This window comes from Sturnus vulgaris, chromosome 3 (assembly GCF_052056855.1).
Source record: "Sturnus vulgaris isolate bStuVul1 chromosome 3, bStuVul1.hap1, whole genome shotgun sequence".
Taxonomy (NCBI): Eukaryota; Metazoa; Chordata; class Aves; order Passeriformes; family Sturnidae; genus Sturnus; species Sturnus vulgaris.
Window position 1 is genome coordinate 96,704,964 of NC_142245.1, and position 18,490 is coordinate 96,723,453.

The following is an 18,490-nucleotide window of genomic DNA, read 5'->3' on the forward strand; positions in this document are numbered from 1 at the left end:
CCGATTTTTTTTTGTCATCTTTTTCTCTCCTGCTTTAATTTTTTATTTTGTATTTCTATTTTGAATGCCAAGTTCACAGTCAGATAGATTTACATAAGCTTATATAGAAAAATCAAATGTATTTCTAAATTGTAGAGTATTTCTAAAATTACTCATTATTACAAATCAAAGTATTTTACCGCATAAAATCTATGATCCAAAAATAAGACAGCACCACTTGAGAACATACGTATTTTATTCTTCTCAAAATTAATCAACTGAAATAGATCTCAAGAGCTTTACGTTTGTCAGTTCTTCATGTTCTTCATCTAGAAGCTATTTAAGGTCCATTAAAGTAAATTTCTAATACTCACTAATTATAGAGAAGAATATAATCAGAAAAATTGAATATCACTATTAGCAACTCATTAATTCAGTGGTAACTCTGCTAATACTCTTTTGTCTGATATAGCAATTATTACATCAATGGAAATCAAAACCACAAAGAGGTTACCAGAAAGTTACCAAAGCATGTCCTTGTTGGTCTATACCTAGCAGTAGCAAATACAGCATTTCTTATTGTTTTATATCTACAATATCATTGAAAGTGTGAATATTAGTAGGATATTCACACAGAACTGCCACTAAATACAGACCTTTTAAGGCATACATTATGAATTTTAGCTGGTCTGCATAATAATTTGCATAACTACATACGTATATTTATTATTATAAAATTCAAGTTTAGTATCTATATAGATGCTCCGTATTAAATAGTAACTGATTGGACTTCAGGTAATGCTTTCAGACACCATAGGATGCAATAATTTGATAATGTGCACTTTCAATAATTAATTATGAAGAGATGGAAAGGCCATTGCCTTTCTGTAATAACTGAATATGTAGTACCTTATTCCACGTAATGACCGGCTCCGGCTCTCCTTGAGCACTGCACGGGATCTGCACATTTGTGCCAACCTCCACTGTCATGTCACTGGGAACACTGGCAAATACAGGAGTCACTAAAAAAGCCAAAATGATACACTGATAAACTATGAAATACAACTTGTGCAAAAGACGATAAAAAATAGGTAGGCACTCTGTTTTTATCAGTTACTGAACATTTCTTAATCTATTACATGATTCTATCTGCAGGTGCTCAGCTGCTTATAACTTTGTTTTAAGAATTAAATTCCTTTCTCCTTGAAGAAACTAGCTTCCCGTGGTGTGTATGTATATTCTTTGCTGGATAAAAAACTGGCTGGATGGTCAGGCCCAGAGGTACTAGTGAGTGGAGTTACATCCAGTTGTTGGCCTGTCACAAGTGGTGTTCCCCAGGGCTCTACTGGGGCCAGCCCTGTTTAATATTGTCATCAGTATCCTGGATGAGGGGACCAACGCACCCTAAGAAGGTCATAAACAACACCAAGTTGGGTGGGAGTGTTGATTTGCTGGAGAGTAGAAAGACTCCACAGAGGGAGCTGGACAGGCTGAATAGATGGGCTAAGGCCAATTGTATGAGGCACAACAAGGACAAGAGCCAGGTCCTGCCCTTGGATCACAGTGAGCCCCTGCGGTGCTGCAGGCTGAGGGCAGTGTCTGGAAAGCTGCCCAGTGGAAAAGGACCTGGGGGTGCTCGTTGACAGCAGCTGAACATGAGCCAGTGTGTGCCCAGGTGGCCAAGCAGGCCAGTGGCATCCTGGCCTGTATCAGCAATGGTGTGGCCAGCAGGATCAGGGCAGGGATTGTCCCCTGTACCCAGCACTGGTGACACCACACCCCGAGTCTGTGTCCAGTTCTGGAACCCTCACTACAAGAAAGACATTGTGGTGCTGGAGCATGTCCAGAGAAGGGCTGGTAACAAGTGACAGGACAAGAAATGGCCTTAAGTTGCACCAGACGAGGTTTAGATTAGATATAGGGAAATTTTTTTTTGCATAGAAAGGGTTGTCAAGCACTGGAACAGACTGTCCAAGGAAGTGGTAGAGTCACCATCCCTGGAAGTATTAAAAAAATGTGTGGATATGGCACTTAAGGACATGGTTTAATGGTGAATATGGTGGTAGTGCTACACTGACAGTTGGACTTGATGAAAGATCTTTTCTAACCTTAACGATTCTATGACCTTATTCCTGATGTCTGCTTCAGGATGATTTTAAAGTACTCTTAACTTCTAACATAATAGGCTAGTAGTTGTCAAAACCACTTAAGTTCCATGAATTTAGAGCTCTGAAAAATATTTGTGTTAATAGCTAAATCTGTACAAAGTCATCAGATTGAATAATGTCTTTTCTTTTTTTGTTTTAATTTTTTTTAAGTAGCAAAAACTGAAATTTCTTAGAGAACAAAAACAAAACCTTCCACAACTTATTCAACTGAGTCTCTCAGCCTGATTTGCTGAGGCACTGAGTCTTGAGAGAGCTTCTATCTCCATGACACCTATGAGCTCAGCCCTTAAAACGTCAAAAAAATCACCTTCAATTCTAAGGAGAGAGTACACTATTACCTAAATCTACTATGAATAAAATTAATGTCTTTTTAAACTCTAACTTTCTTCAAATCCAGATTGATGCCTGGCACTCAGCTATCATCATGAGAAGCACATACAAGATTATGAAGACATGAAGAATTCTATTTCTGCTATAACATATACTGCTGTGTTACTGATGTCACGATACTGATATCTAGGGGGGAGTGAGAGAGGGTGGAGGGCTGTGCTTTTACAGAGAACTATTTGGCTCCACTGCAGTCATTTATACTACCACCCAAATCTGGCCCTACTGTTAAACTGTACAGAAATTGCTGTAAAGGACCAGAAACCAGTTCAAATAAGGCATGCAGAGGCAGGTGTCCAGCACTGGGAGGTAAGAGAGTCTGGCTCTGTGGATGTGAGCTGAGCCATGCCTGTGAACAGACCTGGACCATTAATCTGTATTCATTAACACTGACTTAACCACAGTGACCAATGACTAGACACTCCTCAGATGAACAGTCCTTTTGTTAGAAGCCCAGAAGAAAAAAAACTCTCTCCTTGCATGATTGAAAACAACACTGCAAATAATCTGTGGAGAGCTCCAATTTCAGGCTACATATTCAGCCTTCAATCTTGTATTTACTATCTTTTGGTGACTGAATTTTGCAACCTGAGTTGCAGAAGAATTGTTTCATTAAACTTTACTCAGGTCCAGTGAAATTGAACACATCTGGAAAGAGATAAAACTTTTTTAAACTAATACTTGTTTTATATAATTTTAATCAACATTTTATATAGGTTAAAAATATCTCAGTTTTGACAAATACTACTCTTAACTAAGAAAAATCAATAGATTTTTCTGACAAATTTCTAAGCTCATTTGAGCCTCTTTTACTAATGTACAGTTTTAAATTAGGTCAGTAAAAAGAAATTATTTGAATTACATGTTTTATCTCCTTTAATTCAGTTAAACATCAAAGTACTTAAATAAATTATGAATGGTAACACGATTATAATTCATCCTAGAAGTAACTTATTTAGAATTTAATTGAAAAAAACCCTATAAAAATGGAGTTTGGGGTTGGTGTTTTACGTCTTTTCTTTGTGTCAGTTTATTTTCAATACAAGGAATGACTTTTCTTTGTGAAGTTCATTCTGCTTCTGTAAAATAAAGTGTTCGGTTTCTGGACATGAAACATTATTTTCATCACACCATTTAACTAACATCATAGAGCCTTATTGGAAACTAGACTTTTCACAAAATAAAATATTTTGCAAAGCATAGGAATACTGTCATCCTCTCAAGTAAACCTCCACTTCTTGCAGAAAAAGAAAAAAAAAGTAAATCAGATAAACCTCTTTCCCAGAAGACAGACTGTTCTAAAGGAACTATACCCTTCACAAATACTAGCAAGTACCCAGACGTTATTTATTGAAAACCACCTGGGATCTAAAAGGAAATATACTCAGAAACAATCACACATGGTACTGGTTTTTTTAATGTAAGCTTAAATATTTCTTTATCTTTTTTTTCTTCCCAGCAGCTGTACATGGGCTGTACCTCTAGGCTGCACAGTCAGGTACACAACGATTCGCTGGGATCCAATAATGTTGACAGCCTGGCATTCATACTGCCCCTGGTCATGCAGAGCAACCCTGGAAATCCTCAGTGTTCCAGAGGATAGAACCAAGTGTCTTCTGTCAACTGACAGCTGGCCTCCTGAAACACACAACAACATCATTTGCTCTTCATAGCACCAAAGTCCTTTTGTGTCAGGAAAAGGGAAACCCAGAAGGTTTTAAATTTGATAAAACATTGGGAAATATTTAAAGTTTCTTAAAAAACAAACAAACAAGAAAAAAAGTTTGAAACCTTTGCTTCTAAGAAGATAAGCATGAAAAGCAAACAAATTATACATATGCACAATCATAATTCTGATCTCTTCTCTGTTTGTGGTAGAAATAAATATTTTCATGTAAGGAGTAGGCTAAAGCATTAAAATGAGAAGGCATAAAAACACGAACGTGTTACTGTTCATGTCATACTACAGCCATGTGTGTACAATGTGTGATACAATCTATCTCATTTGCCTAGGCCTAGGCAATCCACAGAAAAATACACGTGGTCCTGAAAAAAATACAATATAAGAAAAATGAACACACATCAGTGTCCGTACTCTACCCTCCCTTTCCGGATATTTCATTTGATTGGAGCAGTCTAAGTAGAGGGAGAAACAGGGAGGTTATCAGCATCAAAATGATGATCAGTTTGTTAAGAATCTGCTCTATGTACCATAATTTAGAATTTCCTAGGAGTTATTTAGCCTGCTATATTTTTTTCACCTGAATCAACCGGAATTTTTGCTTATTGATAAAACATCCACTACAATATTTCTTCCTGCTGGATTTGGCTAAATGCCTTTAGAGCCACAGCTTGATAAAACAGTCATCAGAGTGTACCCCGTCGTTTCTGTCAATGTGCATTAAGTGACAGAGATGCTGGTGCACTGATGCCAGTTACAGGCTGGTCTGTTCTGGTTTCTGAAGAACCCACCTAATCCCACCCAATTTCAGACCTTCAGTTGATGACAGCCATTGCCATTTCTTCTGCAGTACAACAGCAGTGATACATACTGCTACGTGTAATTTGCCTCATATTTCTTAAATATTTATTATTAGGAATCTATTATAGACACATGTATTTTAGTGACTCTTTTTTACTTAATAATGAAAAATGCTTGGGCAGCTAGCTCCTGTGGGACACCTTGCCTTTCCCAGCTTAAGGAGAAAGAGATGCATTCTGTTTCCTTCAGAGACTGAAGCATCTAAACAAATACATGCAGTTCCTTTCAATAAAGAAGTGATTCCAATATGACTGCTAAACTATCCTAGTAGTTTGAAAGTAAGAATGGAACACACTTACCTCCTTTAGTCCAGGCAATAACAGGCTGGGGATAACCTTGTGCTTCACAAGGGAAGTCAACGGTTTGTCCCTCAATCACTGTTTTGTCTTGTGGAGTGACAGTAAACTGAGGCAGAGCTACAGAAGAGGAAATAAAGCCATTTAAAAAAGAAAAATGAGTGACTAAATTACATACTATTTCCTGTGTGAGTTGGAATAGTTCATATTGGTGGAAAGAGAGATGCTAATGGAATTCTTTTATATTGTGACCCCTAAAGAGAAGAGAGTTAGGGCAGGCACTTGTGCAAAAGGAACATCTCTCTCACAATCTGGCCCTGATGTCAGTGAAGGCATGTGGGATCTACTGTCACAAATCTAAAATAAGAGGTACAGTAAGACTTGTAGAATCAAACATAGAGTCTTCCCTGCATTAAAAACACTATCTTCTCTTTCTTTCAAAACTTCCCAATTAAATTGTGAAGAAAGTGTAATGTAATCAAAACCTTCCTGAGCTGCTTGTTTTCTTCCATGAAAGCAATGAGTGAAGCATGGCCCAGATTCTGCAGTAGCACTGTGCACTACAAGTGGGAGAAGTATTTGTTCAGCTCTCAAAACACAATTAGCCACTGGTAAATAATAAATGAACAAACCACACAGACATGTTATTTTGTATAGCTTTAGAACTCATTAAGAAGGCATTTGCAATCCTAACTGCTTGCCAACTAAAGATTTTAACATGAGAACAGAAGCAAACAAATTTAAAGGTTACTTAAAGTATTTTGGAAACAAAAGTTCCAGCACTAAAGTGTTTGCAAAAACATTATTTACATATACAGGGGACTTTTGATAGTTGTTCTCAAATACTTTATAATTACACTATTGACATACAATATCAAAATGATTGCCATCACAAGTTAGAGTACTTTGCTTTGCAGAAAAGCTGTGCTAATGCCTCAGCAGGCAGAATAGTTTCTATCAAATTCAGCAGAAAATGTTTCCACATTCACTGAAGTGTCTACAAAAGAAAAGTGGCACAGACCTGTATTCAAACGCTTCTAGTTTTCCAGGCACAAATTCTAATCTTTAACATTGCTGCCTGTTACAGAAAATATTTCATCATTCAAAAATTTGACACTGCTTGTTTGCTCCTCCATGCAAACAAAACATAAGAAGTTAACACTAGAAAACATTAAACTTGTGATACTCAATGACATGTAATTTTCAGGGAAATAGTATATAATATCTTACTGTGTGTGAAATGTATAGCAACTTCCCTAAGGACTAGGATAGTGCAATTAGAAGTAAAAATTCTTATGTTTTTAGTTTGGCTCTGTCAACTCAGAAAAAAAGGCAAATCCACACTATTTCAAGTAATATGTTTCTCCTAGTTTAATATTATTTACCTTGGACTATGATGTATGCAGTTGCATGGATGTTATCTATGCTGTTAGTTGCAAAACAGGTGTACTCGCCACTGTCCTCCTGCTTTACATTTTGGATATAAAGTCCTCCTGACGGAGTTATTGTGACACGAGGGTCATTGGGCAGAGGGGTTCTGTCGCCTTTGGTCCAGGTAATTCGTGGCTGAGGGTGCCCAGTTGCACTGCACTCCAAGGTAACGCTCTCTCCAACCAGCACTTCAGTATTTTGTGGGTGAATCACAAAACTTGGCCGGGCTGTGAGAAAACAGCAATGCCTAATGCAGCTTTTAGCTTGCACAGTTCTAATTTAAACAAATACAGTCTATAACTGGGGACACCTGAGGGGGTTAATAGCTGCTTTCCAACATACTTCTAATTTCAGTGCAAACTCTGCCTTGCTTTAAGTCTAATCTAACTGCAGATACCAATATATTAAAACAAAACTCATAATTGCTTTGATGTTTTTTCTCAACTCCCATTAAAATAATTTTCAAACATTTTGTTCTCCCATGCTGACCTTTATAAAGGTCTCTTCAGAGGCATGGACACTGAGACCCAAAACACAAACAGGCTAAAAATTGCTCTAAGTGCATAAAAGCCAAAACTGATTAAGCTACATTTTAAGCAACTTTTCTCAAATACATGAGTAATTTGCAGTGACATTTTAAGTTTACCTGACGCTGTGTGTCAAAACAAAATGTTCCCACAGCAAAGTCTGTGTTTCAAAAACATTACAGTCTTGGACAGGAATTTAGTCCATGCAAACATGAGGCCTTGGCTAGACAGAGCTAAAAGGTTCTTGAGCAAGGATGGCTGCACAGGGTGTGCTGAAGCTTCCATGAGTTCAGCAGCTTGTGGTTTTTGGTATCCAGAGAGAATGTTACTGCATTGAGCAATGTTGGAATGTAAAGCCTCTTTTCCAAACCCTTCTACTGCCTACGAGACTATTATCAAAATTGCATACTACACTAAACATATTAATTAACCAGCTGAGTTGCATTTTTATTCTAGGGATATTATAGCTTCATGATCTAGTTTATAAGATGTCCAAGCCCAACAAATCTACATGTCAAAGCACCAAAGTATGTTATTTTTTAGCACTCTTATTATCAAAACAACTCTCTTTCTGAATGCAAAATTCAGACAGTGTTCTTTACCTGGTGACTCAAAGTATCTAAGAGTAACTTCCTGAGTTTTCACTTCTCCAGCCACATTTTTTGCCATGCATTGGTAAATGCCTTGGTCTGTTTCTTGAGTATTCTGAATCATCAACGTGCCATCATCCAGCAAGTTTAGACGGGAATCTTCTTTCATACTGAGCTCATTACTGAGAAGAAAAGGATCTGCTAGAGTTAAACCTTTAAATCACAAGTGCAGAAAACTGCCAAATAATAAAACGCAGGAGATAAATTACCCAAAATAACTTTTGGGGGACAAAAAGTTTCACTTTGTTAGAAATAATGGAACTTTAAATTTTCTCCTAAAGAGTAGAAGAGGAAAAACAAATCATGAGACTGTTTTGCTTCTGCAAGTAATGCATCTTCAAATTGAAAAGTTAAAATAATTTTATAAAGAAAAGCCTACAAGGGAAAAGCAGTGAACAAATACACGTACCTGGTCTTTAAAAGGCTGTTCTAGTTGGCAAAACAATTAAAACTGTTTCCACTGGAAGTATGTCATGCAAGTTCAATATTCAAGATACTTTCTGCTAGGAGAGAGGTTAGTTGCTATAAAACCATCTTTGTGCCAACCTCTGCCTAGATTGTTAATGGCGTACTAATAAAATTGATTATATTTTGTACTGGTTTAAAATAAGTTAAGGTCAGGTCTTCAGGTTAGGTCATGGATGAGTTTTTGTGACGTAACCTAAGAAGTCTTAAGGGGTTTTATTAAAGGAACTGTTTCTCAGTTCACCCCTCACTACATGATGAAGAAAGCACAGAGGAGGGATGAGATCACACCTCATATGTACAAAACCCAGCCTACTGGTCTATTCAACATACTGCTCAACAGGTTGATGGCTTGTGACTGAAATCTTGCCATATTCAACTACCTTGCAAAGAGCTTTGCTCTCATTCATGCAGCCAGGAAATGAGCCAGAGTCAATAATCCCTCACCCCAAGCTCAAGTTTCTTCTTAAAACTCATATGTATATTCTGAATAAGTTTTCTTTGTGTATTATAAATACATGAGCCAGAGAAAATTTTAAAGAAATAATTACACCATTCAAGTTCAAAGCTCTGTTCTTTACATACTCATAAATTCTGTACCTTCGCTGCACAAGGGGTTCTCACTGACATCAGCAGAAAGATATAGAACCAGGATTCTAAGCCATGCCATTTCATCAGCAACTAACAAACTAAAATGCTTTATATAAACTGTAAGGGAATTTATGTTCCAGGTCAGGTTATCCATTTGTATAAGAGCATTATTAAGCCAAAGTCTGATTCACTGATGGTAAACTCACAGTTCATGCGTCCCTTCCAAGTTCACACCAGTTTAAAGGGGTGCCAGCACAAAGCTGGTTCAGCTGTGCTGTGCCCAGTGCAGCTGGAGGGAGCCAGGCTCTGGGCACAGCCTGAGCAGCCACTCTGCAGCAGGCTGGCCCTTGGGCTGTTGAAAGATAGCCATTCTTTATAGAACCTTCCTCTATCTTCTAAGTGCTGAGGGAAAGAGATGCAGCAGGTTGCCCAGACAACTTGTGTTTTCTCCACCCTTAGAGGCTTTTAAGACCCATCTGGATAAAGTAACCTGGTATAATCTGCTTTGAACAGAAGGCTGAACTAGCCACCTCCTCCAACCTTGGAGACCTCCTCCAACGTGAATAATGCTACAATCTTATGATATAAAGACTTGCCTACCCTCCATGTACTGTTTTGAGGAGGCTGGAAACAGATGTCTCTCCTCTACTGGGACAGAGCTACACCTTGGAGGGAAGGTAGCTCTGACGAACTAGGGCTCTAGAAAGAGTTCTCTAAAACTTTAATTATATCTAGCTGGAGTCCTTAAAAAAAATATCTTTTGCTCTGCCCCAAAACATACACAAATGCTAAGTGATCCAAAGACTGTACATGCAACATGCCCACAGTGTATTGCCTGGTACTTATATATAAATGATTTAGTATTACAGGTGTGAGCAGCATTGCACACCTTACAAATAGTACTAGAGTAATAATACTTTCTAGTTACCAGCTCTTAAATATTTAGAATTACTAATAAAAAATATATGGGCCATAATTACTTCATATGCTTATTTTAATTATTTAATTTTTGCTGTAACTATTGCATATATTACCATATACAGCACATGGATATGCACCCAGAAATGTACACACACAGGCAAATGTACTTAAATCAAGTTTCTCTCTTCCTCTTTTAAACTTACTTGTTTCGAAGCCAGATAATTTCTGGTTTAGGATTGCCTTCAGCCCTGCAAGTGAAGTACACTGTATTCCCTGAGGTAACGTCCACATCCTGAGGCTCTGATGTAATTCTTGGCCTCTCTATATCAACAATAAAACATACAAAAAACTTTAACTTATTTTAAAACTACTAAAAACTGGTAAATAAAAATATTTCCACACATCTTGTAAAAAAATATTTTTCACAAATGTTACGACTTAAAATATGTATATGCTAAGTCAGGATTAAATACACTTTTCCCTGTGCAAAAGTGACTGTGAGATTTCTGACCTCCTTCATTGTTCCTTAGGACCTTTCAGCAAACTGGAAATGGATTGTGCAAATTTGTATCAGGTTCTAAAGCGGCTGTTTTATTTATTTGAACAGAGACTCAAATTGCCTATGAAGGAAAAACTTTAAAGCAGCAAGCACAAGTGCCATTTAAAATAACTTCCTCTAGATAAGTATCAGTGCCTAAACTTGCCTCACAGAATAATTTGTACAGCTTGCTTCCTGTAGTTTCCATATTCAGGCTCCATAGATGTGCAAAAAGCTGGTAGGATGTCATGTGCACTATTCTTGCGCCAAATTCCCTTTGTACTGTCTTTTTCAAGAATGTTGTAGATGCTTATGGTGATAGTTCTCATGATCAGAACTATATCCAACACATAACCAAAGGGACAATTTATTTGTTTTATACCTTGGCTTCATTACATGAGTGGGCAGGCTAATGATGAGAAATCTGCATTTTGATTTCCGAACACAAGAGGTGCTGGGCCAAGGGTGCCCATGGGGCCAAGTTTTGCACCCCTAGGGTGAAGGAATATAGACTAACAGAAGGATCACAAAGGTCCTTGTACATTAATCCTCAGTGGCAGAGGATTTCAGTGCTTGTGTAGGGCACTCCTTGTAATTATAGCTGAGTAAAAAAAAAAAGTTCAGTGGCCCAATCCCAATTCCTACATCAACAAAAATTTTAAAGGCAAGAACTGTGTCATCAGGAGCAATTCAGCGAAGCTTCTTTCCTTTCCCTCATAGAGAAGGCAATAAACAACACCAAATAATATTAATGCAACACCATAGACCCTAGGTGACAATCCTGTTATGATCAGAACTGAAATATAAAGGGGGAAAAAAGTGATTATCCTTCAGGATAATCACCGTTAGTTCTTCAAGGGGAAATTTCAAACATGTTTATATTTGTTTCATTAAAGATAGAATATGAACAGAAAAGGTACATAGAGAGATTTCTAGAAATAACCAATATTAACCAGAGGTGGTCAGCGTTAATAAACAGAATAATAAATTCTAATTCCCCCAAAAAATACAGTTTAGGTACATGCAACCCATTAAATAAGCCATCAGGAAGTGGCAAACCCACCACAGTTGAGTTCCTCTGGTGTTATGGTGGCCACAGATCTTCCCTGGATCCTCCGTGGATACTCACAGGTGGCTGCTGCTTGGGCGTTACCCGACTCCGCGTACGTCTTGAGCAGCTCCGCCAGCCACAGGATTTCACAGTCGCAGTGAAGAGCGTTGGAGTCCAAACGCCTGCACAAAACAAGGAGCAGCCACAGCTCTGTTAGCAAGCCTCAGTCACTGTGCTAGGATCAACACTGCTCTGTAAATGCAGCAGTGCCTTTATCTGTGAATACAGACAACAGCCAACACGCAATACAGGCGACGGTTACTTGCTTATAGGCATTCTGCTAGTTTTTATTAGAAGAATATGTATTATTTTTACTGCCCAAAGAACAAGCTCTATATATTATTTAGTCTAAAAAACAATGGTTATAAATAATCTCAATATAGGAAATAAACTTTATTTATTTCCTGTTAGTTTAGTTTATTTATAACGAAAGAAAATAGATATAAAATTATGTTCTCAATCTACGCCCATAAACAACTGGAGAACAGTTAAGAAAAAAAAAAATTAGTATTTAAAACAATTACATTATAAAAGGCATTTGCAAGGAAGATAAATATTGCAAGAGAAGATACAGTTTAATTGGGTTATTTAAGATTTCATTAGTTCAATAATAATTCAATTTACTTACAGTCTCTTCATAGATTCTAAGTGACTAAATGTTCCAGGAATCAAATGAGCTATTCTGTTATTATGCAAAAACCTGTTAAAAACACAGAAATATGCATGTAATAATTCATGTTTTGTGATGAATTCATTTCATTTACATACTTCTGGAAGGTTTTTGAGAGAAAGTAATCTAAGAAAATTTAAGAAAAAAAAATTGAGCGATTCAGCAACTCATGGTCTACTATTTTTTAAGTTGCCTCCAAGGTGTACTTGGTATGTCCACGGGGGAAAAAGAAGCCATAAGTAACTACGAGGAAGGGAGTTCATATGCATTGAAATTAGAAATTAAAAGAAAAAAGGTCTTAAATGAATTGTCTAGTCTTTCATTCATAACATTTATTTTAGGCCAAACATTGATCACAGATCTTTGGGAAATAGTTTTGCAAAAGAAAAATAAACCACAGGCAATGCTCACTTCTTCATGCCTCTACAGTCAGCCTCACTAAAGTGTTCTTGGAAAGACTATGTAGTAGTTACAGTAAAAAATTGGATTAAAAACAATCTATGGCAATGATAAAAATATTCTTTTTCAGTTTCAAATGCTTGATTTTATTCAAACAAGGAAGCAAGCTGTCTTCTGAATCTAACCCCAAGAAAAACAAACTTACAGCCTTTCAAGTTTTGGAAGATGAGTAAACGATTCAGGTTCCAACGTTTCTATTTGATTAAAGTGCAGATACCTGGAAATATGTTAAACAAAAAGAAAAATAGTGAAACAATTTTCTTAATTGGTGAAATATTCAAAGAATTTATTGTTTGCATACTGTTTACAGATCTAAATGGCCATAATGATGTAGCAGCTTTTTTCAGTTACCATCTGAATCTCAGACTTGAATCTGAGTAATAAAAGACACGAAAAACAAAGAAGGTTTGCAGATTACACATTGAGTGTATGTGTACATATATAGGCAAAAACCCCCAAACATTGTTTTGGAGATTTTGAAGATAATACTTTGAATGTTATTTTGCCAAATCTGATGTTCACTGTACGTATGCTTGAAAAAAGTTATTGAAAAAAAGAATTTTTTTTAATAGGAAAAAGGTTATTCAGAAAACATTTACAGTTTCCAGCACAATAACATTTTTCGTGGGCAAATGTTTTCATTTCTGTGAGTGAAAATTTCAAAAGATGTTGAGAAAAAACCTTCTCTAGTCCATGAACACTGGCATTTAAAGCTGTGAATGCTCTCAAACCAAATTTGTAATATAAACCCAAGTTTGACTAATTTGACTTTAGACAAAGGGCTTCCTAGCAATTGGTGCTGTTTGATGCTCTCTTGATGCTTATGCAAGCTATTAGCATTGTACAACAGTAAATCTACACAGCTGTTAATGCTGTAAAATTGAGAAAGTTAATATAGCAAGATTATTAACCAGACAATGTATAACTGTTGTGAAAATGGACTGCAAAGGCAGGATCATTCCAGCATCTATTTTGTGGAGGTACTCCTTAACCTTACAGATGAGAAATCAAGATGTAATAGATAAGAGTGGTACAAGAAACTGTGAAAATTATTTATGGATTTTGGATCCTGGTTATATCGAAATGTATTCAAAACTCTTTAAGTTTCCTATTTGGCTTCTGACAAACTCGGGAACCTCTGGAGAATGTGCCTATAGAGGAATCACTGCGGTCTGGAGAACAAAAAAGCCTGTCATTTAAAAACAGTGAGAACAACTCAGAGCTCAGTATCTCCTGAACATCAATCCCTCAGCATGAAAAGGACAAGGACGTGGGGATTCGCCCGTGCTGAGCCAGCTGGTGGCTGTGCAGAGAGGAAAGCGGGAAGAAGGGTGATTCCAGCCAAGGCCTCGCAGGGAGCCCTGGAAGGCGCGTGCAGCGGGAAGCCAGGCTCGTGCCTGGCAGCCTCCCAGCACAAGCACGAGCCAGCAAGCAATGCCAGGGAGCACTGAATGGGGACCACAGAAAAAGCCAATAAATCATGGCATGATCAAGCACATCAGTGTCAAGTCTGCCTCCTGCCAGTGCAAGGCGTGCCCACAGAGTATCCTGAGCATACAGTATGGTCTTGTTAGCGTGAAGAGCAAAGAACTGCATCACCTTGCTGGGACTGCCCGTTTTCATCTCCCCTTTAAACACACGGGGAGATTTCTGCTAAATTAACAAGACAGGTCTCAAAGGCAGGTATTTCTGGCAAGGTTCATTCGACTTGCAGCAGAGAGAAGAGAGATCTCAGTGAGGAAGGACTGGCAGGACAAGGACAGAGCCAGGGCTCTGCTCGTCCACCTTCCAGCATCAGCAGAATATGGGAAGGGGCAAGGCAAGGTGCAGATCACTGCAATGAAAGAGGACGAAGGGAAAAGCCAGGCACAACTACAGGGTTTGCTACCTCTGCAGCAGCTTTCATTTAGGAAAAAATTACAAACACCACTTCTTTTGCAGGCAGCAGTGATTTTTTCCTTTTTGACCTTCTTAATTCTACTTGCATTTTTATGCTTCATGAGCACCTTGCAAACACATCTCTTTATATTCCAAATAAATTAATCTCTCGTACTTTTTCGGCATTGATAAAGCAAGATTTGTAAGCACCTCTTATTCAAACAAAAAATGACATTTGTAAAAGCAGAGACACACAAAAGAGGCACACAACCCCTTCTTCAGGGCCATGAATCAGGATGAAATTAGAGAGAAAAAGAAAGAATACCTCTCTGATAGTTTAAGTAGTGTATATATTGCAAAACTCAAAGCAGGAGTCCATAATGGCTGTTTAGTATTCAGGGCTATCAGAATTACAGATGGAAACAATATGTGCCTGAAAAGTCACCTTCTTTTTCCAAACAAATTTTAAAAAATATTTCTGTTATAAACATTGCCTTGTTTACAAGCTCACATCATTGCAGATACAAACACAATAATTCAGGTGCTGAAGAACATTACAACAGCTAACTTCACCTCCTTAGATATCATGCTGTCTAAAGTAGCTTAAAAAAATCTATGAAATCCAGCTAGAAAATATTTTCAATTGCTTCATAGTAGTTGGGCTACACAAGGTAGTTGAGTTTTGCAGGTCTTTAAATTACGACCTAAAAAAGTTCAGAGCAACTTATCATATAATTTATTAATAGAACAAGGTGTTAAATATCTGAGCAAAATAATTTTTAATTCAAAATAAATAGATGCAGAAACCAGATTGCATTTTAAGCCTGCAATAAAGAGAATAAAAAATCCTTGGCATTATGACCAAGCTTTAATCCTGTTTTATCACTTAGATTTATCACTTCTATTATTTTCTTCTATGTAGAACATTAAAGTTTTGTAAAGGTATATTTTAGCATTGTAATTAATATGGTAATTTCTTGGATTTAAAATTCACTTTAAAGGTAATCATATTCAGGAAATACTCTCACAGTGGCATATCTTTATAGGTATCTTTTATGTTCAGAGTACAAAACACTAAAAATAGTAGTATCATATAATAAATTAGATATGTAAAATACTTTCAGAATGAAAATTGAAAGAAAAAGAATGTAAGAGTGATTTTTAAATACTTACATGTCTTTTTTAATTCTAAACTAACTATCAAGAATTAAATAGAAGGAAAGGAAATACTTTCAGGGAAAAAAAGTCCAAATGAAACACCTCGAGAGGAAGATTAAGATTTTATCAAATAAGTATGATATAGATTGTCTTTCTTATTATTAATCTTGTAGGACAAAAATTTACAGTAAAATTCAGTCTCAGTGGCATTTTTCACAGCATTAAATTTGGGATTATATCTTATGTAGCTTTGTAGTTTTGTGGAGGAGTACTTTTATCATACATGCCAATTGTTCTTTATCTAATTGCTTCTTTTTTCACATCTTTGGGGAAGTACTTACTAACTTATTAGTTGAGTATAATCTATGTTATGATTATTTAAAGAACATATTTGCCCTTTTGATTATTTGGAAGAGAATGAACACGTATATGTTCCATATTTCACAAAGAATTTTCCCTGCTCAGGGAAAACAAGCTGCAGCTTTAAACGACAAGGAAAAAGATTGAAATGTATGTTTTGGTAATGATATAAAATATTGGAACAGAATACTTAAGGAGATTATGGAATCCTCACTGAAGACTTTTAAAATAAGGCTAGGCAAGCATCTGTCTCCAGTTTCTTGTCCCCAGCTGATCTTATTGTAGAATAATAAGGATATACTTCCCCAAACCCCTGTCATACTTTTGGGTTTGTTTGTTTGTTTATTAATTAATTATCTTTCATTATTCCTCTCCATAGATAGTTTTAGCAGCAACTTTACACAGACTCCGCTGTGTTAAATGTACATAACTGCTGATATAGTTATGCAAAAATCAGGAACTTTGGCATAAAATAAGAAAATAAATAGCAACACCTCAAAAATACTGAGAACTGAATTGAGGTAAATAAACTTAATATAACAAACTATATAACTATATGTTAGTTTCAGTTTTTGTCTATTAATTCCCCCTAAATATGTACATGTGTACATAAACTACATCATAACTACTAACAGTTTATAAAGAACAAAATCAATATGTTATATGAAAGTTTTAAGAAAATGCATAACTAGGATTAGCTAAATAGATTTCAATAATTCAATTAATATTTGGGGATCCCACTAGTTAAATACTGGAGAGTACACTTTTTGTCCCTGATACATACAACTCATAAGCTGAGATCTCAAAAATGTAACAGGTATTTGGAAGCAAAGCAATGTAAACCCATCTGGAAATGGACTCCATTTAGAGCTGGATCTTGGGATGACCTCCCAGGCAGAGTATCTGTGACATTTCAGGTGGGGTTCAGTTGTCAAGCCCAGGCACACAGAGCATACAGATGCAGCCCTCCTTGCCTTTCGGGTGTTCCAGCTGCCTTCCGGCTTCTGCCCTGAAAAAAATCCAAGCTTCCTGCAGCTTTCTGCTGTCTTTGCCAGAGCCAAACATATGTCTTGCAGATTTAACAGTGTCTAAACTGGTACTAGGCACCTACTTTTCAGCAGCTGACTCTCTCCCTTCATGCCCAGCCACAGGTGAAAAGTTAGGTGATGAAAGATGTATGGCTCAGTGTGTTCAAGTACCTAAAACTGCCAAATTTTCTTCAGAAATTACCCTTGCACAAACGGTTTCAAGATCTGATTCAAAGATCCCTTATTCCCTTGGCAGAAATTTCCAAAGGAAAAGCTATTTTGACTACATCAGCAGCTAAGAATTCTGCTGTAGAGGTTTAAGGAGGAACCTGCCAGCTGCAGTAAATACTTGAGGGGTTTTGTCCCTTATACATGCAATAGGCCTCCTAAAGCTATGTGTTTACTTTGCTGTGCAGGTATTTTTTAAAAAGCAGCTATAAGTTGAATTCTGCTTCACTAGAGCAGAAGAAATTGCTGTGAAACAAGTCTTTCCCTGAAATGTGGTCCACAGTGTCTACTTCTGAGAACTCTGCTGAGCATTGAGAACAGCATTTGGCTGAGTTAACACAACCAGCAGCAAAATATGCTTGATAACTTGTGGCCACAGAGACCTCAAATGCAGAAATATCGACTTAGTACTGTCAATACAGTTGAAAACTGAAATTAGGACACTTGGGAATTTGCTTGACAAGAGTAACTCTTGTCTTGTCAGCAGTTTTTCTCCAAAGCTAATGTGATAAAACAGACCCAGTAGAGTCAGAATATATTTTTATGCCTAACATGCATAAATGCCAAATCTCTCGTAAACTAAAAATCTTAAAGAGTACTCTCCGTTAAATTTATTTCTGTGCCTGCCACTGGTATCATGTGCTCCCATTTTCCCTCCTGGCAAGCTCTCTGTTTAGGACAGAAGAAGAGCTCTAAAAAAGCAGTGAGCTCTGACGGAGGCAGTGGGAAATACCTGCCCCCATCCCCCAGCAGCTGCAGGTGCTGCCACCACACATGGGTGGGCAATGAGCAGTGACTCTGCCTGTCTCCATTTCCACACTTCCCAGCTAGAGATGAGACTCAAGCCCTGAGTCTGAATCTCAATTTCATACTGAATAATGTCGATGTCTCAAAAGTTTGAGTTTAAGCTGATACAATGTGGTATCACTGTAGGCAGAGAAGCTTAACTGCCACAGAGTGGAAAAGTGCATTGAGAGGGCGTTAATATTTCAAACTGATTTATGTTTTTTAGTAATAACATAGATCAATAGCAAAAAAGAATACAAGAAAAAAGGACAAATGTTGTCTCTTGCAGCACATGAGGCTTGTGGCATGGGGAAGAA

General features: G+C 37.1%; 1 protein-coding gene across 3 annotated transcripts in view; it reads right to left on the reverse strand.

Annotated features, from left to right (window-relative positions):
* PXDN (peroxidasin) overlaps positions 1 to 18,490 on the reverse strand; it is an 83,895-nt gene that overhangs the window by 29,300 nt on the left and 36,105 nt on the right. For 2 of the 3 annotated variants that reach the window (XM_088162359.1, XM_014869544.2), the window contains 9 exons: positions 12,881 to 12,952; positions 12,235 to 12,306; positions 11,559 to 11,728; positions 10,161 to 10,278; positions 7,933 to 8,102; positions 6,758 to 7,030; positions 5,376 to 5,492; positions 4,014 to 4,172; positions 889 to 1,001 (listed from right to left, as the gene is read on the reverse strand). In XM_088162359.1, the coding sequence (XP_088018485.1) occupies positions 889 to 1,001; positions 4,014 to 4,172; positions 5,376 to 5,492; positions 6,758 to 7,030; positions 7,933 to 8,102; positions 10,161 to 10,278; positions 11,559 to 11,728; positions 12,235 to 12,306; positions 12,881 to 12,952 (1,264 nt within the window). Of the gene's footprint in view, positions 1 to 888; positions 1,002 to 4,013; positions 4,173 to 5,375; positions 5,493 to 6,757; positions 7,031 to 7,932; positions 8,119 to 10,160; positions 10,279 to 11,558; positions 11,729 to 12,234; positions 12,307 to 12,880; positions 12,953 to 18,490 lie in introns of those variants that run through there. The other variant, XM_088162360.1, reaches the window with a different exon arrangement.